Genomic DNA, 26,202 nt, shown 5'->3' with positions numbered 1-26,202 from the left:
GTAGGAGCATCTGATAAGTTGTTTACCATTTCTTTTGCGACTTCAACTCGCAAATGTTTCAGTAAAATATCCAGGTCTTTTGGTTCGAGCTTAGCATCAGCACGCTTTATACCCAAAACATTGAGCCGATTCATAAGAGATGTGAAGAACTTCTGCTTATTCTAGGATGTCGACGCGATAATTTTCGAGCATCATTTCCTCAAAGTTTGTGATGTTATCGTTGTTAACAGAGGTAAATGGGCGACTCCGTGGGCAAGTTTTCGACTACTTTACGATCTTCACTGAATGTTTGATATCACACAATTCCTTTGGAAACACAAAATTTCAAGAAATTTCGTTGCTCAACTTTTTTCATAATTAACAACATGATGAACACATAGAGATACGGCATTCAAACTTCACGCGAACATAAAAAAATATTAAGAAATATTTTGCCGCTTGAATTCACGAGCACATTTTCAATACCAGTTCGTATCAAATTTGATCAGACCATGTATCCTATATGTGATGTTTAAGGTTTTGTACATACGAGCCTTATGTAACGATAGAAACTAGTTTGAATGTACACACTATGAAAGTATGTCAAATATAAAAGCGAACTTTAAAAAAAGTTTCATTTACGAATGTCGTTGAAAATGTGTTATCGAGTTTTAAATATTTACTTTTCTAAATGCAGTAACCTTTCTTAAAACGTGTTTGTTTGAAAGAATAATGGAAATCCCATTAGGAACTTGATGAAATGTATTGAACTGAATGGAATACGATACCGTTTTTAGAACGGGAAAAGAAAACAAATGAATTAATGAAAAGATCTCAAAATATTCTGGAATAATTAGTAATGTCGTCGTCGTTCTCGGAACTAACATATAAAAACGTATTCAGAAAAACATTGAGTGCTATATTATTTACAAAAATAATATATGGGAATAGACGTGATGACGAATTTTAAAAGACTGTTTAACGATTATTGGAAGTCATTTATACATATTTATAAACAAACATGTGTTATAATTATTCACTACTATAACCTTATACCTAATTATATGAAATTTTGTGCTGATAAAAATGAATGAGATGAATTTTTCCATACAGAATTTATTACCCAAAACATCGAAAAACAAATATAAAGGTGTCTACGAAATTTTCGAGATTGATCCAGTACTTTTGTTGTATTTTAGCGAACTTACCACCAAATTTAAAGCGTCGTCTCTATGGACTTTCTATTACATGATAAAAAACGCATACACTCCACATAAATAATGATGTAAAAAATCATTAAAATTTACGTGCGATTCTCAAATGTCAATCACAGAAACATGAAGGTACAAAAACACAAACTTTAAATTAAATTAAAATTTCTAGAACTGTTGGTGACATTCATACCGAACACACTAGTACACTACTAATACAGCTCGTATCAGACAGTGTAATTATGAGTGTTGGTGTAGTTGTAGTGTTCTGTAGAAACTTTCTAGAACTTGAAAATTTCATGAACGAAGCTTCTTATGAAAAATATCTGGTGACGAAGGTAGTAGATCTCATAATAATTCAGTAGTTTGGATTTTCTAGTCAACTATTTTATGTTGCTTTCATATTGGACATTAAAGGGGCTTGTCTGCTGTATGCAAATTACAGTTTCATAAGATCATGGATCTATTTTCTTGGTCTTTGTATCAAATGCAAAAACAAACATTTTCGAAATATTCGCTGTTACGATAATATTCGATAGTTTCAATAAATGTTGGACAAAACTGATTGTACTTCCACTACAAAGTCAGTTTCGGGATAATAAAAAGTTACTCGATTCGTTGCCATTATTTGACTTGCCACCTCGGTTAGAAAACGTTTTGACAGTATAATTGATAGGGTCTGAAAATTTCGTAAAAACATTTTTTTATATAGAATTTGATTTCCTTATTTTATATAGTTGTATTGAACGGCTATAAAACGATTATAGCGGTCATACAAATTTTCGATATCAATTTTATAATACGATTCAAAATAGATTTCATCAAGCGAGCATCATCTTGAGGTCTGTGAACAGGAAAACGACGCTGGGAGCCAGATCTGAAGAATACGGTAGATGCAGAGGCAATTCGAAGCCCAATTCATAGTTATTTTCATTAATTTGTGACACGTTGCATTGTTTTGATGAAACAGCACTTTATTCTGCAAATGGGATCGTTTTTCCACTATTTTATTTTTCAAAAACAAACAATTCGCATCCCAGAACCTTACCAGCCGACTTTTCCGTCTGTTCATTTTTTAGTAATATCTAATTTGAGAGTAGCCTACTAGTTGTAAAATTGGTATTCATCTTTTTCAAGTTCTTCGTTATGCAGTAATATGATCTTCGATAGTACCTATGTAGTACAAAGGTTTGATTTATTCAATAGCGTTTTAATACCTCCTGTAAGTATTTTCAATAAATAATTACAATTTACACTGGCGAGAAAAAAATTGAGGTCACTTCAGAAATTGCGTTCAGAGTTTTAGCGTCAATATTGATAAGACAAATTCTTTCTTAGACTTGATAGCTGTCATTCGATGTATTAGAGTACGACTTTGAAGAACAATGTGCCTTTACGCTAATTGAACATTCACATTTCCCTTGCCTGTTTTCCAGTTTACTGTTGAGTCTTTGTGTAAAACCTAACGATTGCAAAGTGTAGTGATTTAACAGGCCCATAATGCCTTTAGATCCGATTGTTGTGGCAAGAATTGTTACGCTGTTACAAGATGGTCAGAGGCAACGTGAAACTGCAAGAATTGTTGGTGCTAGTCTTTGTGGTTTGCAAAGGGTGTATAGAACAGCTACTGCGGTTACACTGCGAAATCAGTTGGAAGAAGTGAGAAATGTCAACGTTAGTGAATGGATAGTTAGAAGACTTCATACTGCTGGACTGTCATGCAGAAGAATGGCTACAGGTCCCCCGTTGCAATGCCAGATCAGACTTGAAGATTGACATTTGCCAGAGATCACGTTAGTTGGAATGTTGATGACTGAGCTGAGTATTGTTCTCAGATGAGTCGCGTTTTTGCCTCACTGGGTCGGATGGACATCGACGAGTGTAGAGAAGACCTGGGGAAAAATGTACTCATAACTGCACAAGCTCGTACAGAGTTGGTCTTCATAGAAAATGGCTCCCTAACCTAACAGGTACATTAAGGAGGTGCTAGAAGACACCATGATAGGTGGTTTAACTTGCCAGCCCGCAGCTCAGACATGAATCCCATAGAACATGTCTTGGACGAGTTGGGACGACTGATTCGCAGACACACACAACCACCAAGAACTGCCCAGGAGCTGAGAAGATTACTGTTGCAGGAATGGGATAACATAAACTAGAATGTAATCTGCAACTTAATTCAAAGTATACCGCGCCGACATCAAGCAGTCATCAATGCAAGAGGAGGGAATACATTTTATTAGCGTCAAGCTTTTTATTTTGTTCGTTCCATATCTTCCCTAACAACAAAATGTTGAATTTCGCCCAAAATGTTGATTTGTTGTTTCTTCAGAATAAATCGTTAAATCCAAGAAAAAAATGCATTTTTCTTTAATATAGAGTATCACATTCAGCTTACAGAAGCACATGCAATGATGTACAGTTTGCGAATAATATCTGAAAACTTTTTGCTCGCCAGTGTATTATAAGTTTCTTCAGAATGTCTCTTTATGAAAAATTCATTTTTGTTATCTTTAGATTGTACAGGTTGTCCCTGTAAAAGTTACTGATTGTTAACCATTGGACATGCGCCGCCCCTGGCCTTCAGATAGTACTATTGAATTATTTATTCCGTCAAACACACTACATGGACATACGTAAACATTCATCAAAAATTCACTATGTTCGAATGTACGATTTAGAAAATATACTTAAATATAAGTACCGATTTCGCAATTTTAAATGCCTATAAATGCGTGAGGAAATATCTTTTTCATGTCATCTATTCATTCCCGAATTTTTGCATCAAGTCCCGGAACACCCTGTATTTTTAATTTTCTGTTACTATAACAGCGTATTGTTCCGTGATTCCTAGAAAGTGAGTGGTATGTAAAGAAACGGCGTTGAAGATCTTTAACCAAAAACTGTTGGTTTATTTTTATAATAAAAAGTAAATAGTAGTTTATTATTGAACTACTCTCTCTACCTAACTTACCTAAACAAACAGAAAGGCTAAGGCTGTCTAGTGTTTAATTCTAACGAATTAGTGAGAGAATTTAATGTATGTACGAGGGCGAGGAAGGTTGATAACACTTTTACTACGATTATTACATTGTTAGTTTCTGATATCATGTATAAAAATTTTACATATATTTGACAAATAGATTGATTTAATACACATATAAATAAAACAATTTTCGTTGTTGGGTAATATTTGAGAAAAAATAATTTTTTACTTGAAAAACAATTTTTAAAATCTAGAAAATGTTACGTAGTGCTTGGTCTTTAGGAATCATATGTGAGTGAATTTCTGTTTTTAAAAGTTGTCATATGAACACAGATGATGCTGAACGTCTGAGACAGTCATATTGTTGATGAAACCATAAAAGTTTCAGTATGTTATAGATAGTCCGGGGGGGGGGGTTAAGTAAAGTTAAAAAATCAAAATAACATTAATCTTTCCCCATAAAGAATCTTATAGCCCAGTCATATTAGGTAAAAAAGGGGTCAACCTCGGAATGAAAGATAATAAGTTAAAAATTGGTTTAAACCTTTGTTTTGTCGTTCTAAATATTATTTCAAAAGTCATCATTGCTATCGTGTCCTCGTCTTAAGATATTTAAGGTCAAATGTCATCAAAATCGGTTTTTTGCGAATATCTCGATTCCTATTGCTCAAATGAGATTTGTATTTATTATAAAAGTTGTAGAGTATAAAATTCTCTACAACTTTTAAACTTTTTTCCATACAACCAACTATTTTTGGGGTAGAGCGCGAAGAGTGCCCAGCGTATAGTCATTTATAGGCTTATACAAGGTCAAACGTGAGTTACGGTTACCAGTACGCCGTATAAGTCAATTATGTACTAAAAAATTATAATTATTAAACAATGCCCATTATTTATGTATTAATTATCAAATATTTATATTCAACTATTTAACTATAGTATATTATTAATTCTGGATTATATATTTTAGTTATATTTTAAGCTAAAACGACATTATAAAACTGTTACTAGAGCATTGGAGAAAATGCCCAATTTGGATAAACTGTGGGAAGTATTTCAATAAGAAAACTGCCTCGTACAAAAATTATTTGAAAATGGAGTAGGCATCTTGATGGCACTATATAATGCTCCAAAATCTGAGGACAACATTGATCATTTCCGCTATACGCAATTCATCAAATTAACGAAACTAAATAAACTTGTAAAATTGTCAATACAAGTCCGCCAACAAGTGTAGCAGCTCATCAACATATCAAACGTGTCTACTATCAAATTCACACGTGGTTATAGAAGAACTTAGAACCTCAAGAATGGGGCTGGATACTTGAAAATGAATTCCTGGAGCCCATAAGAACGTTATTACTTCCATCACCAGCCGAACTACTTAACATAATATTTTGCAATTGCAAAAATGGTTGTGGGTCCTACTGTGGATGCAGAAAATCAGGGCTACTATGTTATTTAGCTTGTGGCCAGTGCAATGAACAAGCTTGCCTTCAACGCTCCACTATATCCAAGTAATCCCGATGAAGTAAGCACACACGATCCTGAAATACTGGAAGGTTTGGAGATGATTATGACCGATAATGAGGATGATGACAATGAATTGAATATTTTTGAGCGACAACAAGAAGAAGACGGCGAAGAAGAGGAAGAAGAGAACTAGCTTCCATTGTCGGTCAATTTTAATGTTTAAACGCACATGTTAATAAATGTATGATATGCCATTTTAAATGATGAATAAAAATATGTGTAAAATCTATTTCCTAAATGTTTTTTTTTATTTAAAAATATATAATCCAGAATTAATAATATACTATAGTTAAATATAAATAATTGTAAATTAGTACATAAATAATTGTTTAATAATTATAATTTTTTAGTAAGTAATTGACAGTACACACAAATAAGCTACTACGGTCATACAAATTTTCGATACCAATTTTATAATACGATTTGTCTTTAGCTTCAAAATAGACTTCATCAAGCGAGCATCCTCTTGAGGTCTGTGAACATGAAGACGACGCTGAGAGCCAGATCTGAATACGGTGGATGCGTTGCATTGTCTTGATGAAACAGAATTTTATGCTGCAAATGGGATCATTTTTCCCCTATTTCATTTTTATATAAGCTACTACGTGATATTAAATTGAAAATTGCGGGCGACTTAATATGTTAATGTCAGTTATTTGGTTAGGAAGAGTCCATTTGCATGGCCACTACGTTTCCCTGAATTAAATTGAATCGATTCATTTGGTATATGCACCACCGGTAAACACAAAGACCGAAATTATCGATAGAATAAACATCATTTGTCACGCTATAAGGCAGAATCTTGGAATGCTCTTCCAAGTTCGAAGAAATTTCCTCCGTAGACTCCGGAGGTGTGCAGAGGTGCAAGGTGCCCACTTCGAACATGTATTATAGTTTTTTTTGTTTCTATTTGAGGCTGGTTGTAGGCTACCCAACTAAATTTTTTTACATTTCAATTTTTTCCTTATGTTTTATTGTTTTAATACCTTTAATACCTTAATAATTTTCTTCAGAATATCTCTTTATGGAGAACGGTTTCCTTGGCAAGTTCAACGATCTAAAAATCTACATACATATCTCCAAAAAACGTTTAAACTCTAAACAAAAACAATAGTTGGAAAAATTCATTTGCTATCATTAGATTGTACAGTTTCTCCTTGTAAAAAGGCCTATTGCGTTGTAGTTGATTAGACAATATGAACAAAATTTTTAAAATTTAATTTACATATTTCTTAACGCTTGAACTAAAAGGAAAATTTAATATTGAAAAAAGAAAAAAAAATAGAAGCTTAGGAAATTTGTTTCAATCTAGTTTCATTATATTATAAGGTATAAAATTTCCTACTGTTAATATTAACAATTTTTTTATGTATGAAAAAATGCTCACAAGCTTCAGAGGAATTTATTACCTAGAGAATTCAGAAATTATTGGGGTCCATATATTTCCAACTAGTACATAATATTTCCCCCATGAATTTATGTGAAGTCAGTTTTTTGCTCTTATCTTTCCTGGACTATATAGCTATTCCAAAGGCTCAGAAAATTTTTTAGGTACCCCTGAATAAAAATTGATAACTATTAAGTACCAGTTTTTGTATATATACCTATATCCCATTGAAAACTTTAATATTTTTTACTGGCTATCCATAAAATCGAAATTCTTTTTATAGATATGACCTTGACGCATCTGTAATCATCAAATTTTAACCTATGTATCTCATGTTTTATCACCCAATAACCTAGTTTATATACTTCAAAAGATAAACATGGAATTCACCTTTATCGTATGGTTGTTAACAAAATCATTTATACGTAAATTATTGATAGTTCCGTATCAATTAGGTTTACTTAGAAATGTGATTGTATATGAAATTGTAGGTCAGAATTAATATGGTTTTTAGAATGAATTATAATATTTTGAATGCATCACTAAGGATTTCCGTCATTCTAATTAGTGCAATTGATAACATTGAATCCCTCTAAGTCGTCTACACAGTGTAATTAATTAAATTGTTCAATCTGGAAACTGCATATTGTAGGAATAGAAATATGATTTCGCTTTAAACAAATATTGTTAGTTTCCGAGATACTAATTTTGATTTTATCAATAACTATTATTACAATTAGATCTGAAACTTCAGTGATTACTCTCAAAACAACACAATAAAATATTTGGTGCTTTGGAGGTGTCAAACATCCTCAAATTTTAATTAAACTTTTCTTCGCCAGTGAAAAACGCTAATCTCTAACATCACCAAAACACAACTTTCAGTAGAACACATGAAAAATATCCTACGAGATTTCAATACATAACTGTGTTACAAGAAAAATAGATTTTTCAATTGAAAAAATTATTTGATTATACAAAAAAGATGTGTGTTTTAACTTTAGATAGTCTCAATTTGGGTTGGGTTAGTTAACCTCCCGAAAAAACGTCTGTTTCTTACAATGTTTTTTGATAAATCGTGTTTCATAATGCTAGTCTATTTGTTACTTTGGATGTATAGTATAGCTACTAGGAACTATATCAATTATATTGTTATTATGTGAAATTTTAACAATTCATTTATTGAAAAATTTACATCACCGTACTACAAGGCTTAGAAACAACAAATTCACCATTCGAGGAAACTTCCGGATAGGATCGAAATAACCTCATTATTTTTGAACACATTTCGAATTCCTACACTCAAATTCTCTCACGGACATATACAGGGTGTTCCAAAATTATCTTCACAACTTCGAAAATTCATAACTTCGAAAATAAACAACACACCTGTTTCAAGAAATCTTCATCATGCTCAATACGTTGTAACATGTCTACGGTAAATTCCACACGTTTTGGTCGATCTGTTGGTAACAGTGCCTGCAGCAACTCTAACTTATAGGCATACAGATGCAACTGTTTATGAAAAACCCTGTCGATTGTGGTTGTAGGCATTTGGAGTCGCCTTGAAGCCTGACGAATTGAAGTTTTCGGCTGGAATGTTTCCCGTCTTCGCTCCACATTTTCTGAACTTGTGCTGGGTCGTCCGGCTCCACTTTTATGCAATACTGATTCGATGCTCATGAAGCTTATGTGACATGCACGGATGGTGGGTCTCTTTGGAATTTTCCTGAAGTTCCGTTCCATCTTCACTTATAACTGTTCAGCCATTGGAAAGGAACTTTATTAGTTGCAGTAATACGAAAGATTCCAGTCTTTTAAAAGTAGCCTTGGTTGTGGTTTAAGCTACTACACCATACAACAAAACAGAAAATACATAGCACATGACTAGTCTTAATTTTATAAATATCTTTGCTGGTATAAATGATTAGTCTTTTTCCTTTCGCTGGAAGCCATGCTAACCTTCATTGGATTTTATTATTCTATCAAGTAGCTATGAAAATATGGTTTCATCTATTGAAAAAAATCGACTTTTTTTATTTCTATTAACTTTTGATAGCACATGAATTAATTTGCAAATATCGTGCTTCTTCAATGAATATTTTTTGTTGGTTTTTGTTTCCCTCTAACGTAATCAAGAAATTATATTCCTCCTCAATATCCTGCTCCTTTGAAGTTGACAATTTCTTTAACAGTAAACACATTCACAATAATTTTACGTAGCATACCTTTATTTCCATCATTTAAGTCGATTTTAGGTTTCTTTCTACTTGTCGTCTTTTTTGGCAAAGTAAACGACGAACTGGCCCCAGCATATATTTCTTCTCTACTTTAATAATTCTACTTTTGTCTGATACACCTGTTGCAGCAACATATATTTATATACATTTAAATACATTAGCGACCACTTTACGAGTTTGACTCTTTAAAATGTTTATTTAATTTAGTTTTGAAACAACATCAAATTCTGATATCAGAAATATATTATCATGAGATTTTCGTGCACGAAGACGGTACGTTAGACCAGTCATATCTTTTCTCAGCCCCCTTTTGTTGCATAACGTGTTACTATTCACCCCCTTTTTAGTCACTACGTACAGATCTTATTGAAATTTGATATTTGAACCAGAAAAAAATTTATTATGTTATCTAGTTAAATTCGGTATGAACTGTTCGTATAACCAGCAATTTGCTGTAAGTAATTGTAGGTTTTGGAAACCGGATATTGGAAAGAGCTCGGGAAAAACAGTAACATTCGGTTCTTAAACTATTTATAATACCTAACAAAGACTTTCCAACATTGGGATTTTTCAATATAGTCCCCTTTTAAGTCTACACACTTTTTATCAGGTATACTCTAAACGTTTTACTTTTTACAAATAATAGTTGCCGTCTTTCTCATCATAATGTCCTCATATTATAAAAATCTCTCGTGCAAGTGGAACAGTAAGGTTAGGAAATGGAAAAAAATCACTAGAAGCTCGATCTGCTGAAAACGATTTATGTTCAGCCCATCCGAATTGCAATTCTTGAATTTTAACCATGCCAATGACCGAACTGTAACAAAGGCTATAGTACTGATAGAAAAACTATTGCTTCATATTTGAATTTTTTGCAATTTTTTTCTATTTGTATCGAAATCATAGCAACGACTCACTTATAAGTTTTTCAAACAAAAACTAAGCATCCAAAAGAGCTGAAATTTTAGTGAGGCTTTACCAAGCTATATTGATAAGGGCTGATATTTTCATGTTGAGGTTAGGAACTTTTTAAACAACCCTCGTACGTACCTACAAATTTGTACGGATCCCTCAGTGGGCGAGTCCGACTCGTATATATCGGGTGTTGTTTTTTCTCATTTCACTGGTTTTGGTTATAGATTATGTTTCGATTTATAAATAATAATATTTATAAAGTTCCGTAAAAATAAAAGTGTAGTTTATAATTACTTTCTACGACCGAATTAAAAAATTTTGGAATTACAAAATTATCATTTAATACGCTCTACAACGTTAATTTATCAAAAGAATGCCTGTTCACACTTGCACTGAAAATCCAGTGTCGGTTTATTAAAACTTGAAAGGATTCTATTTTCATTTTTTATTTTTTTTTCAGACGGAAATGGCTGCCACCTCCACTACGAAAACTGTCACAGGGTAAAGTGGATAAAGCGCAAGCCAACACACCTCCACCCCTTAAAAAGACTGGTTCCGATAAGAGAATAAAGGTAATAGCGTTTTTTTTTCTTTTTAATTTTTATTTCGTTCAGTTATTCACAATCCATGAATGTTGTCACGTGGCGGCTAAACTTCGTGTGCAAATTCACTCAAATCTATGGTGTTAGTGGGAAAGTGATAAAAATCTACCTATGAAAACGAATCAATTTAAAGACGACAAATACCCCCCGTGTCCAGTTTGGTTATCAGAAATCAAAAAAAGTAAATTATAATAATAGTAAAATATATTTGTAGAGTTTGGTAAAATACCTATTTCTATAATTTTGCAAAAACGTAACTTTAAATCAACGGTTGGAAACATCCTCGGGAAGATATATTAAGTAAGAATATTGGGAAAATCAACGGTTCTCATAAATTTCGAAATCATAAAAACAAGGGCTCTTGAAGGCCCCCACTGCATCTTCCAACTTTAGACCCAACGATACAATTGAAAACATTTAGACAGGTCAAATATCCTCAACAAATAGCGGATTGGACTAACTAGCTAAGCCAAAAATTTGGACACAGTAAATATCCAATCGTTTAGATTAGCAAATGAGCACTTACAACCGTTAATAATAAGGACTTGTTGACCTGGTACACAAACTATTAAGAAGTTATAAAAAGCCTCATTTGAATGGTTTTTTAAAATGCTTTAATTCTTTAAAAAAGATTCAATACATTTTTTCGTAAAATTGACGGTTTTACACTTAATTTTTTAAATTTCCTAAAATCTTGTATCCACTAAATAAGTTTCACCTTCAATAAACCATAACTCGGTTTGTTTTAGGTTTATAACAAAAAAAACATTTTTTTAAAGCTCCATAAAGTAAAATAAAGTTTTTGAGTTGTTTGTGAAAAATCCATTAAAAATATGCTTTTTTTCTAACACATTTTCGAAAAAACTCAATAGAGTAATTAGTGCTTATAATGCTTTTTACTACGGTTAGTTTCAAAATAAATATTACCACCCCCTAGCTAGGGTGGTATCCACCCCCAGAGTAAAATCACATGTCGGCATAGCGTAGACTTTGGTTTTTAAGGTATTTATTATCTACTGTTGAAATTTCAAGCAAATCAATGCGTCTTGTTGGAAATTTGAGTAAAAACCGTTGTTCACTGGACTATAATACAAGTTATGAGTTGTTACATAAATTGCATATAATATTTCACAACCATTGTCTTCTAATCAAACAGAATTATAGATATTTATCTAATATCGTCATCAACGTGCTAATTTTTAAATATTCTCCCAATTTTGACCTAATAAGAATATGATCAACATGAATCAAATATTTTTATTGAAACAGTGTAAAGTAATTATTTATTTTAGTTAAAGTATTGGGGTCATACACTATGATCCATTTGTATGAAGCAACATAAAGTTTTTTAAATTTGGTTCAATCATAACTGAGAAAATTATTTGTATCTATATCACTAAACTATACGTATAATGAACATAATAATGCCGTATAATGTTTAAAAGTATTTTTCAATGTACTTTACAATTAAATTAAATGTTCAAAATGACCATTATTCACTTCTTGACATTAACCGAGGCGATTTTGGAATTCCCGTACAAGATTTTGTATGTAACTTTGTTAATTTCTTCCGAGACCCTTAAGTCAACATTATTGTCTGGTCTATTAAAATATACTTTTGAAATAAACAGATATTTTCGTATATGTTCTGCTAAACATCGGGAAAAACCTTTGAAGAAAAAAAGTTTCGCGAAACTGGACATATAAAAAATATTGAAAAACCAGGAAGAAATGTTCAGTTCGATGTACAGGTATTTCTAGAGATTGAGAAAAATCCGCATAGGTTAACTCGAGAACTTGCGGCCGACAATATGGTAAATCATCTATTTTGAGAGTTTTGCATAAATAAAAATACCACCCTTACAAAGTTCAGTTGGTTTAGGAGTAAAAATGAAGATGATCCTGATGCTGTGTGTCCTAAGAAAGTGAACGTATCATAAACAATACAATTATTGGCTCTTATTTTCTTGAGGACACAGGTTTGATGGTGAGGTTTATCAAAATTTAGAAATTATTTAAACGTGGAACGTTCGAATGGCCGGCTAGATCCCCCGATTTGATTCCTCTCGATTACTTCTATTGGGGTTATTTGAAATCTAAAGTATATTTTAATAGACCAGACAATATTACTGATTTAAAAGTTACGATAACGGAAGAAATTAACAAAATAACCTCTCAGGTCATACAAAATGTTGTACAAAATCGTTTCGGTTATTGTCAAGAAGAGAATGGTGGTCTTTTGAACATTATCAAAATTTTACATTTAATTTTCGCAGTTATAATTGCACCAAATTTAAAAAACTTTATCTTGCTGAACAGAGGACTAAAATCCCTTTCTAGCAGGTGCCATACGACCCCCTTTCTTATTTAAAATTTTCGAGGGGGTACTTATAATTCAGAGGGGGTGCTGGATGGGGATAGCATTTTCATACTGTCAATGTAAATGTCAATTTAGAAGACCTGTTTCACATAGTACTTAATATCGCTAATCTGGAATTTATTCCGTACATACGGATCGCATTGTATGTACAAAAAATATTTTTAACCCAATTTGATTATACCGTGAGTCGGTTAAATGGAACCCAATGTGTAATTTTATTCTTTACGTTATGATGTGTTTCCGGTTGTTTCACAAATATTGTAATTTGTTACGATGGAAATCGTTACAGGAAATTAGTTTTTCTCAAGAATTTTTATGAAAGCATGGAGAAGTTGTTTAACGTGCCATTTCAGCCGTATTTGGTCAATGTGTCGCCACGTTTTGCAATATTATTATGGTAATTATACTTTGAAAATTCTATTTTTATACTTTTTCACTTAATAAAAACGAAATCTGTCCATCATAAATTTCACAATACTTGAGTGAATTCGTTATCGCTTTTGATTCGTATCGCAACTTTTCCACGCCATTTCTTTGCCTTTTTATTGCATGTTATTAACAATTCTTCGACTTTCCTGAAAATAATATATTTATAAGGAAAAATGGTTCGGACCCACTTAAATGAGTATAATAGGTCTTTCAGTGACTGCGATATTAGTAATTATAGCTCGACATAAACTCATGTCGGGTATGCGTTCTAAACATACTTTCTAAAACCATTAATTGCGGTTCTGAAACGATTTGGTTTGAAACTTATTATTATTAAAATATTGTCCATGTTATACATATCTGAATTCTATTGTCAAGAAATTTTACTTTCCTATTGTATAGGTCCAAATATTAGTTTATTGTTATTCTTGCACATTTTCGCCGGCCAATTTTCAGTTTTACAGCGACTGTCACTTCTAAAAAGTTATTTAACTCACTCTGTGAATTTTTCTTTTTGTTGTTTGCATGTTTAGAGGAAATTTTCTAATTAAATTTTCACTTATTTTTAATTAACCGATTGACTTTCTCATAAATTCTCACTTTTAATGACAATACAAGACTCGAAGAAAAAATTGGTGAAATATTTAATATCACATGGATTAATTCATTTACTTTGTATTTGACATATATTTTCATAGAACTATTAAACCAAACTTGAACCTATCATTAATAGGTGGCGCTACAAAAAACATAAATTTATAATTTCACCAAAAGATGTCTTCACTAATTTTGGGGTGATCGCCTTTTTAATTGAATTGAATCGAATCGATTTTACAATTTATTTCGTTCATTGAACATATTGGTCCATCCCTGATAAAATGATCTTAATAACGAACTCGTGGAAATGTGAATAAAGCAAGGAGAGTATTGCCCAAGATATTTACCGCACGGTACAATTTTAAGAAAAGATCACATTTTAACATGTGTTAAAATGTGGTGGTCACTGATACTTAGAATTTCTCCAAAATGATTTCCCACTCATGTTATGAGATATTCCTCTAAACATTCGCAGAGACATGTGACATGGGGTTCATGTACGATGAAGCCTCGTGATTTATCAACGATGGAGCCTCTCTTCACTTCCCAAATAATGTAAAAAATCATATTGATGACATTTTTGCTAATAGGTGGATTGGTCGGGGAAATCCATTTGCACGGCCACCACTTTCCCCGGATTTAAATACAATGGATTCATTTGTTTGGGGATATCTTGAAAGCTTGGTATATGCAACACCGGTAATCGCAAGGACCGAAATGATCCATAGAATAAACTTCCATTGTGACGCTATAAAGTAGAATCTTGGGATGCTCTTCTGAATTTAAAGAAATATCCTTCGTAGACCCCGGAAGTGTGTAGAAGTGCAAGGTGCACACTTCGAACATTCATTGTAGTTTTTATTTGATTAATTGTAGGCTAACCAACTAAATTTTTCTACATTTCAATTTTTTCCTTATGTAAGTAACACGATGTTCGACAGTATGCAGTGCAATTAGAAATGTTTGTGTTTTAATACCTCTTGTAAATATTTCTATATATCTAAAGATCTGCATACCTCCTAAACCATAAATTTTATCGAGTCAAACAAACAGTATCTTTTTAATAAAAAATTGATTGAAAAATTCATATAAGCCGCCCCTGGCCTACAGATCTGTACTAATATAATAATAAAACAAGTATTAAAATGTGAGGAAATAAAAATTGTTTCGACGTTAAAAAGTACAAAAGACATCTACCAGCACAATGGTTGTCGCATAACTGTAAAACATATTCGGGTACAGTACTCTCTTCACTTGCATCCTCCCCGGGACTCTGGGGGGCGCAAGAATGGCCAGACCAAGCAGGACTATTATTTTTTCGGTTTGCTCCTGATTGCTCCAACACATACGTACCTATATGCCAGTATCATCATCATTAAAAACGTCTGTTAAATTAGACACAACTTCGCGCTTAATTTTTTTTGCAGCGCACGAGCGTATTTGTATTTAGTGTTTAGTGTTTAGAGCCAAGTTGCGAGAGTTTATGCGGACACACCAACTCGCGGCCGCCGATCCGCACAGACCGATTATTAGTGGATGTTGAGAGCAAATATCTGTGTGACGTCTTTCCTTATGAATCTAAAGATGGTGTGCGCCCTAATTATAAGGTTCAATTACTATTTTTTGTTCAGATAATATTATAGTTTTTACTTAAGAACAGCCTTCTACATAAAAAAGACGTCAACGCAAAATTAATTCGATATGTAAAAAAAGTGAAATATGCACTATTTGCCAAAATTCTGCTTGCTGTTGATGCGTAAAACAAGTCTTATAGAATATTTACTGTCTTAAATGTTCTATGTAAATAAAATAGATATGACTAAAAACAATAATTAAAATTTCTAATTTAGTTCACAAACCTCTAATATTTTTATTACATTATTATAAACATCATATGCCGTCAATTTGACGGTCGCGGTTTTTGACGGTATGACATGTTCATTTCATTTGTGGTCTCATTCATTTGTGTATTATGAAGTTGTGATAATCTTTGCCAATATTTTCGAATGAACGTTTCTTTACCAAATCATACTCAGACGCAATTTATATTATGCTACCTTCCTTATTCAAAACAACAATAACAAGTAGCGCAGGGTGTTATTTTATAATAGACGTATGAAGACCAAAGTGGCCCAAAAATTAAATCTTGAGCCTCAGGATGAGCAACGCATTTGCAATAGTGAACTTGCTTTTGAGTTTTAGTCAGTGAGACACATTGGGTGGTATAAAAGACGAAGGGTCTACTTAAATAGATGGTCTGCTTGTTTGCTCACATCAGTTCATTTAGATTTTTTTTCCAAAATATTAGATAATTGGTCCACTAACACCAAGGTCCTTGTGCTTTATTCTATCGCCCTACGTGTAATAAAGTATTGCTCTATCTAGGATACTTATAATATCTGAATAAACAAGGACGTAGTTATAGAAGGTCGCACTGGGCGCAGAAAAGGCTATTTGCGGCACTGAAAACTAGCCCTCCTTTTGATCCAATACTGCAAAGCAGAACATTTTTGAAAACAGAATAGAAACGAAAGTCCAGTACTTATAAAACGGTAAATCTGATTCAAGGAATAGCTTGTTCAGCAATTTTTAAATAATTTTAGTTGTATTTATGTATATATGCTTGCGTATAAACAAAGTTTTTAAAGTTTCGTTCGAGATAATATCCAATGCTCGTGTCCCAAATATTTCAAGCATTAACCCATTAAATAATAATCATAAACAAATCGTAATTTTTTCGCTGATAGATACCTAAATAATACAGCATGCGGATACTATAAGATGCTATTAATGGTCTCCGAATGCCTCCGATGAACAGACGCGATAACAAGGCCAAACCATAATTCAGTATCCTCCCGGTTAGATCAAACTATAAATTTTTAACTAGTTACCTAACAATCACCAGGCCATACATTACACATAAAGAATAAAACCCTATACGGCGTGGGTCGGGTAGAAATATTAGCATCATTATTTATTTATTTAAACGTTTAAATGTACTTGTGATGTGAAAATAAAGTGAATAATTGAATTCTCGATTTCAAAAGCCGAAACATAATTCATTCGTAATCCTATAAGTGTGTTATTACTGTTTGAATGTTTATTTTTTAATAGTTTGAAATGGTATTTTCCGCTGATTAGGGTTTTTAAGGTATAGTAATTGTTTTATTAGTATTAATATTTAAAAAAAAATAAGTAGATATAAAAATATTCATCATAATATATGACCATTGTCCTTCCCAAAAATCTAGTATCTCAAGTAATTAACAAAATATGCGTAATTAGAACGAGAAGTTTTTTTTTGAACGATTCTTATTTTATTTTTTCAAATCTTTGGAGAATATACCATGTGGAGCAATATTCTAAATTACCAAGTTTAATCCGTAATTAATGATTATCACTAATATATGTGAACTTGTTTCTATCATGTGATTTTTTACGTAGAAGCGAAATCTGAAATTGGCTAATCACATCATGCTTTTGAAATTTTAACGTTGAGTATACAAAAATGGCATATATAGAAGACACCAAATTATTTGTATTTGTATTTGTATTGCATTCTTTAGTACTGAAAAGTGGCGTAGCAAGTGAAGCCCTCGCCTCCAGGCACAGCACTTAACGTAGCCTTGCAAGATTTTACAATAGGTTACTGATTGCATTCATGCTCAAAAAAACTTTATACACATAAAAATGTTTGCTTAGAGCTTCGCAAAAATTAAATGCAATTGCACGTTTTTTCTAACTACCGTCAAGACCAAGGCCGTTATATTGACGAAAGACGATACATTACACATTACTTCATGTAAAGCATGTTTAATAAGAAATATTAGTTGGGTAGATCATGAGTGCCCCCGAGATGGCCAATTATATTGACTATTGCGATCAATAAACACTCCAATGTTTTATCAATGGTTAGTTGCACAGGGGATCTCTCGAGTCGTTTATTGTTTGTGAAGTATGGTTTCCAATATCGATTAAAAATTCAAGATAAAAGATAAAAGGAATAGACGCTTGTCGAAAGTGTGGTATAAACTGATACCCAATAATTAGGGTTCACGCCAGCATGGCGACATAACGACAATTGTCGCCAAATCATCAAGAAATGTCGCCAAAATCATACACATCGACGACAAATTTGTCGCCCAAAATATAAATATAAAACCTATGTTTTATATTTACAGTGCTGTTTTTGCACAAAAGAATTTATATATGCCGTAAAAATATGTATAAAAGTGTGTGTAGCATAACATATGTTAATTTTTTTACTTTTGTCTACCACGTTATATTTTTGGGCCACTAAATCATAACTTAGGTGGTCCTTTTGGACCACTAAATTTTCATTGCTGGTGTGAACCCTACCAATAATATTTACTGAACCAGTTGATAACAAGAATTTCGACTGAATAGAAACAATTTTGATAGATTATTAGCAGTATTTTGGCCAGGCATGGAAAAACTACACATTATTGTGCTATTAACAGCACTACAAAGACTTTATCCGAGATGTTTTTAGAGTCCACGGTGCTCAACGAAGTATCCATTAGTCCGAACGATTGTCAACCGCTCGATTAGACGGGCAATTAAGAGCGACAATCAGACCCATCAATGTGCTTCAATAAAACATTCTTCAATTGTAATAAATTCATTGTTCTACCACTGGAATCGTTCCCGACACTATCAATCAATATTATCAATTAGTCCAGGAGCTGTCAATCTAAAAAGGCCCCTCATACCGTACATGTAATTTTTTTATGAAATTTGGTAGTTCCAAACCAATTATTATTTACCAATAATTATTTTTTTTAAACATTTTTCCGGATTTGCAAATCACGCAAATCTCGCCTTTTCAATTTCTATAGTTTTGAACTATCAATTTTCATAAAAAAATTACACGCACGGTATAAGGGGACTTTTGAAGCAACAGAAACGCTGATGGGACTTCGCCCACGTCCATATAAGTTCATGCTGTTTCTGGTATTATTCTCAACTTCTAGCTATTCTTCTTTGAGTTACGTGAACTTGAATTTATTAGTGATGTCTCATTATTGTCATTACAGTCCACTTTTTATATTTTATTATTAGATAATTTAAATTTTCACTCGGTGGCTTTTAGAAGCGTCGAAAATTATTTTAAAAAATATAGTATTTTAATTGTAAATCCATAAACACAAAAAAAATTCAATTAAAACAAATGGCTTTTGATTTGTATTTAATGAAATGAATAACTGAAATTAAGTGTCAATTCGGCATATGTTATGTTTAAGAATTCCTTATAATATTTCAAAAAAAAAGATTGACAGATTCTAATGAGATATATACTAATTTGGATTTTGTTGAGTAATTTAGTTTTCTTTAAAGCTTAAAATAGTCTTATGATTCATGCTAAGTAAAATTAGAAGGAATTATTTACCGATATTGATCTTTTGGTAATTAAATATTTGCAAGGAATCTTATTCGTGTAATCAGAAAAAAAATAATGTATTCGAATACACAGTAGCTGAATAACCTTTAATAAGTTTAAATTGCTGGAAACTATATCCGTACTGAACATACTGTTTACTACTAACTCGACATAATTCACTTTTATATTGACATGCGTTTCGATAATCAAGTAATCGTCTTCAGAGACTGAAGGTAAACCTGACCTACCTATATGTACCAAATGAATCAACCTCTTCCTGGGAGAAAAATTCTGATATAAGTTCAGTAGTAACGAAGTGAATGTGAAATTTTCCGCCGAGGTAATTTTCCTGCTGGAATTGTTTCTCGCGGATAGAGAATCATTGGCGACAAAATTTAGTATATATATTTAGGTACAGTTAGTAAGTTTCAGTTTATCTTCGGTCTTCCGGTGGAAGTCTTACTGAAAATATACGTGTGATCACCCATTTAAATAAGTTATTAAAGTGGTTTGTAGACCATCATCAACATAACTTTTAGCTATGAAACTACCTCGAATTAATACAAGTGGTATTCGGCTACCATTAACAATAGCCCTCAAAACATTATTTTAATATTCACTCATCTAATTTATTTAAATTCACCGTCGTGATGTTAAATAATTTTTTTAGTTCTTTTCTACTGTTGGAGACCTGCTTCATATACTTTCCAGAATCTTTGATTTCCTGAAAATCTCTAATTTGTTGTAAACAAACAGAAAGTCCTTCTTACAAATTGTGTGTACAAAAATAGTCTTAACATAATGCAAATAGGTCACAAAAATTTTTAAGAAAAAGCATATAAGAAACATGTGATATAAATAGTCTAGGAAATATCCGGCTTGTCCACAAAACTTTAACTTCGACAATATATTGGAACAGGACAGGTTTCACTGTCTATACCAGTTGACGAGTTCGTAACAATATTTAAAACCAATTTGAGAGAGAATGTTACACAAATTTGTATGACCATATTAGATATTGGTTTTGTCGTTAATTCTTTGATTGTTGGTATAACATGTATATCTTTCTAGCCTAATAATATTCTTTTAAAATCATTTATATCGTGTTCTAGGGTGGGTGAAACTTTTTCTCGATTTAAATTTTTTCATTTTTTAGAACCCTGCCCTGCTTGGTGAAAGACTAATTTCTAATATAATTTTAATTTGGAGGAATTAATTGTTTGGAAATTCTGAAAAACCTATTTTTCTCTACAATAAAGTGCCCTTTATGTGACAAATATGACAAAAAGTTATTGATATAAGTGAAATTAAGGTTTAGGATCCCATGGCATACTGTAAAATCATCGGTCGGCTATAATTTTTTATTGTTTATTTTACGAATCAGAGACTAATATTTATAACCGATTGCCATGGAAAATCAAAGTTTTATCCATAACAATATTAATCTGTTAAAATGAACTGAAGCACTACTGTTTTTAAATACAACATACAGCCAAAATGAACAACAGTACTACTTGGAGTTTTACCAAGATATTACAACAGGAAGCATTCATTATAAGAAGAAAGATACAAAATCTTATGATGAAACTGTTGCAGGTACTTTAGTTGCTTTAAATTCAATAGATGTATGTCTCAAAATGTCACTCAGAAATCTAATCATAAGTAAAACACATTTACTGAGAATTTATGAAGCAAACAGAATTTATCTGTACAAGGTCGTCAAAATTTGTCACACTTTAAGGGCCTTATCATACTTTTGGGCGTCTTCCACGCGGAGCGAGCGCGCAACGATCACGCCGCTCACGTGCAGCGAATTCGCAACGAGATCGCTGCGAATAGCAACGAGGACGTCATTTTATACTGTCGCGTACAAACGCTAACCAGTAACGCTGAAGATACAATTTACAATGATTTTTTTTCTTAATAGTAATTTCCTAAGTCCTGGTACTTACTACCTTTTATCCATTTTGTTAATGAGTGTATTGTGCGCTACACACACGCGGCGCCCGCTCCGTCCCGCAGCCTCTGGCAAACCGCTTTTATAAGACTGTTAGAAAGTGACGAAGCAAGGCGATTGCAGTTTTGTTATTCTTTAGGAAAACTGATTAAAAAAACAAATTTTCATGAATTAATGAGTTTTTTGACGAAACTACTTCTAACACAGTGTCGATATTGGAAAAGATGACAATCCCCATTACGCAATTAAAGCAAGAACGCAGCATTTTAAAAAATGAATTGTTGGTGTGCCGTATCATACAACCTACGACTCATCGGACCTTTCTTTATTGAAGAAACATTAAATCAACCATAATACGTACAAATTCAGCAAATATTTATTAACGAACGTCCTTTAAATATTGCATAGATTCATTTCGTTCACATCACTGCCACCCTATTCATTTTACACAAAGGATTCGTTGAATTATGATTTTGGTGAGAGATGGTTCAGGAGAATGAGTGTGACATGCTAGATCCCCAGACCTTAAAATAAGAGTTTTTTACATGGGGAAGGGTAAAACAAATAGTTTATAAAGGAAATATTCCATATTGAAAAAAACAACATACGCAGTTCGATCGAGAACTTGAAAACAATCTTTCAACTCACTTTTATTAAATTATCGCTAATTACAGTTCATAAAATCTATGTGCGAATTTTTTATTATAATAAAATGGACAACTGGTATATGGGCCCAGATGTTGGTTCTAAACAATCTTTCCCGATAAAAAAGCAAATTTCGGAAGCATACTTGATTATTCGAAACTTAAATTATGTTATTAATTAAACTTTTATTAGGCACGGCAAATCCTTAAATATAAAAATTGGAATCGAACGTCGTTTAACCTATTTAGAAACACATCGTACATAACTGAATGTAGTTATGTTACCAAAGATTTTCTAAAAACTTTTAAGATTGTATTTATATACCTGTTAACATTTGGAGAGCGCTTTGGACCAGATTTCAGTCGAGCTGAACAAGTTTTAAAGTAAATTTCACTATATTATCTTCAACTCGTTTTTCAATAGTACACATCGTGTTGCCGGCCTAGACAACTTATACTACGTGAACACTGTTTACCTGTAAAAGATATACTTTTTTTTATAGACATGACCCATAGTTTTTTCCGTTTTTGTTGTTCAAATTGTACATAATTATTTCATTTCTCAATCTTTCCACAAGTTCTTATAAATATAAAGTTGTTAAGTATTCGTGTGAATGATTTTATGTTTATTGGATAATTGAGTTCAACTGCTGTTTAGTATGTGCCAAGTTTGATCTTCATATCTTAACGATTATTTTGTATTGCAATAAAATTCTTTGTAAGTGGTAATAAAATCCAATATTGAACGTTTATATTACTATTTTGTGATTTTGTATGTAACCACAAAATTTTAAATACTCGTTCTTCAAAGGAAATAAACGATCTAGAAAAACGACTATGAATATATTTGGAAAACTTTGTCGCCGATTGTCTAGAGTATCATAAAAATGAGAAGTACATGGAGTTTGTTGTTTACCTATTGAGCATTGGGTTGCAACATGTCATTCAAGATTCATTTTTGAGGATTTGGCAACTGTGAGCGATGATAGAAAGGTTTCATCAGGCCATAACACAGATGAAAAAGCGTTATCAAATGCAAATGGAACCCTAGCGGTTATGCCGATTACAATTGGACGTTAAAAAGAGACTATCTAGGAGCAGATTAGCCAGAAAATCGTAAATTCGTAATGGAACTTGTTTTCGAACGGTCATTATTTTAAATTACATTAAGCAATCAAATTCTAGACCAATAATTTTTGTACTCATTTATTGTTACTAATAATCATTATATCATGTGAGGAGGAAAAAGGACACTTGATTTGGTTACACTATTTTTAATAAATAGTGTAACCAAATCAAGTGTTTAAAATTATAAACGATTTCACTATACTAAATTCTATTTTTGTAACAATAATAATGCGGATAGAACTACTTCTTAGTTTATACTGACTTGTTGAATGAATATGGCTTGTATTTATATCAATATACAAAAAAATAGCTGCATTTAGTTTGAAATCAGATATTTTATGAGAAATATTGATTTCATAAAAACAGCATCTTGACTTGTTAAAATATAAAGTACAAAATAATTGTTGTTGATGATAATTGATTAAATAGTTGTAAAGGTCTTCTTGACTTGTCGAATGAGTTGGTTTAACCCTTCCGTTGTTTAACAAAAACATAGTTATATTTAGATTGAAAACAAACATCTAATGAGAAACACTAAGTTTGCATAAACAGCATCTTGACTTCTTAAAATATAAAATAATTGTTGTGCTACGACCGCAGATCAAAAATAAATTGCGAGTTCAACGTTTTTCTACACCTGAAGAAGCTGTTGATGCGTTCAAATCACATGTTTTGGAGGTATCCCTTAATCAGAATGGATAAAATGCTTCGACATTTGGTTTAAACGCTTGCAAAAGTATATTGATCTCGATAGAGAATATTTTGAAAAACAATAACGTCCACTCCAAGATTTCAATAACTTTCATACTTTGTTTGGCGTAACAAAAGTTTAAACGTTATTTAAAAAAAAAAACGATAACTGACCGAAATTACGCGGTTACAGAAAAATTACCTCATCCGCTATATCCACCTGAACTGGCTCCTTCTGATTACTTTCTGTTTATAAAATGGTGAAAAATTAAAAGAATCAAACATCCAAACGTCTAGAAAAATCAAAAATTTTTCTTACTAAACACGAAATGTACATTAACAGAGCTGAAAATGATGTTTCTTAATTACCATTAACAAAAATAATTATTTTATTGTTGTATAAGTATCAATTTTTTTATTTCAATTCCTATTTTTATTTTGTACGTGCCTGTATAAACCCACTTTAACGTCATTCTTGTTGAGAGAATTATTATAATAGAAAGAGTCGAGGTTAAAAATATTAAAGCAACTTAAATTTGTTTATTTTGGATTTATAAGTATCAACAATTTACTAATTCGTTGTTTAAATTCACTATTCCCCTTTTCCTTAATTCTTTTTTTCATTTCTAATAATTTTATACGTTATAAAATATAGTAAAGTTAATTTAGTTATTGGTCGTAATTTTTATGAAAAATAGAACTGAAATGGATTTAACATAGTAATAAAATCGACCAAAATCACATTTTTTCTTAATTTTGTAACTACATTAAAAAACGTTTATTGTGAACAATTTATCATTCCAGGCGTATAAAATGAGGCGGTGTTTCTGAAATATGATTAATAAACTATTTTAACAGCGTCACTTTCAAAGAATTTTTGGATATAGGTAAATTACGTTAAACGGAAATAAAATAACTGCTTATATCTGTACTTAACGTTTTACAGGATAATTTCTGATCACCTTGAATTTTTCATTATTACGTATTCGGTTGATAATTACGAGGGTTGACTGAAAAGTCTCTGGTACGCTGGTAGCCAGATCTGGTGGGTGATCAACCAAATCGAAGTGTAATTCGTGATTAAGCCATCACTAAAGTGTGAGAGGATGGAAAAGTACTTTCTTTTTTTTCTAAATGCGATCGCTTTTTTGAACTTTCTATCAAGCAATAATACGTAATATTCTCCTGTTATTGCTTTACCTTATTGATAATAGTCGATGAGAACAACCCCAAGAATATTTCAAGTTACACTAGTCATTTTGGATTTATTTATTCCAACATTCGAGTTTTTTAAGAAATTAATTTGTTATCGAGCTCCCACTCCTCTTCCTATTTTAGTAAATTTGTTATTTTATTCTCCATATTCGCTGGTAAGTTTATCTGCTTTTTTATTGTGCTCATAAAAATTTGTTCTAAGCAAATTTTATATGATAATTTTCATATAAATTCGTATTTTCTATTTATTTGGGGAACAGAACGAATAGAATAGAACAGATGCCTGTTTGGTTATATTTTAAGAAATATAAATTCAGTTTTTTCTATATGTTAGAACATATGTTAGCTCCTTTTGTTCAAATCTGTTCTTTCTTCAGTAATTTCCATCTGTGTTCCCGATTCCTTCTTCATTCTATTTTTTTATGCAGCCTGGCCGCTGTAGAACTACAAGAAAAAAAATAAAATAATGAAGGAACCGGAAACACAGATGGAAATTATTGGAGAAGGAACGAGTAGAACGAATAGATTTGAACAAAAAGAACTTATGTTCTAACATATAAAAAAACTGAATTTATAATTTCCAAAATATTATCAAACAGAAATCTGTTCTATTCTATTCGTTCTGTTTCCAAAATAAATAGAAAATACGAATTTATATGAAAACTATCATATAAAATTTGCTTAAAACAAAAGGAAATCCAATAAAAAAAGCTAAAAAAAACTTGAAAGCGAATATGAGGAATAAAATTTACGAAAATTTACTTTGATAGATGTAGTGTAGATAAGATAGTGTAGAGGAGGGAGTAGGGTAGAGTGGGATGTCGATAACAAATTAATTAAATCAAATGTTAGAGTTGAAATAGTGACTACTATGCCACAATACGTGGACAAATGAATATTCAAAAGGT

The 26,202-nt window shown here is 31.9% G+C and overlaps 1 protein-coding gene across 8 annotated transcripts in view; it reads left to right on the top strand.

The window, feature by feature from the left end:
* The window catches only part of LOC130898193 (kalirin), a 372,700-nt gene that overhangs the window by 278,621 nt on the left and 67,877 nt on the right, over positions 1-26,202 (top strand). For all 8 annotated transcript variants that reach the window (XR_009059842.1, XR_009059843.1, XR_009059844.1 and 5 more), the window contains one exon: positions 10,712-10,823. Coding sequence is in view for 4 of the 8 variants with exons in the window: in XM_057807288.1 (XP_057663271.1) it covers positions 10,712-10,823 (112 nt within the window). In the remaining 4 variants the exon portion in view is untranslated. The remainder of the gene's footprint in view (positions 1-10,711; positions 10,824-26,202) is intronic.

Source organism: Diorhabda carinulata, chromosome 9 (genome assembly GCF_026250575.1).
Source record: "Diorhabda carinulata isolate Delta chromosome 9, icDioCari1.1, whole genome shotgun sequence".
In the NCBI taxonomy this organism is placed as follows: Eukaryota; Metazoa; Arthropoda; class Insecta; order Coleoptera; family Chrysomelidae; genus Diorhabda; species Diorhabda carinulata.
The sequence above is the reverse complement of the archived record's forward strand: the minus strand, read 5'-3'. Positions and strand labels throughout refer to the sequence as shown.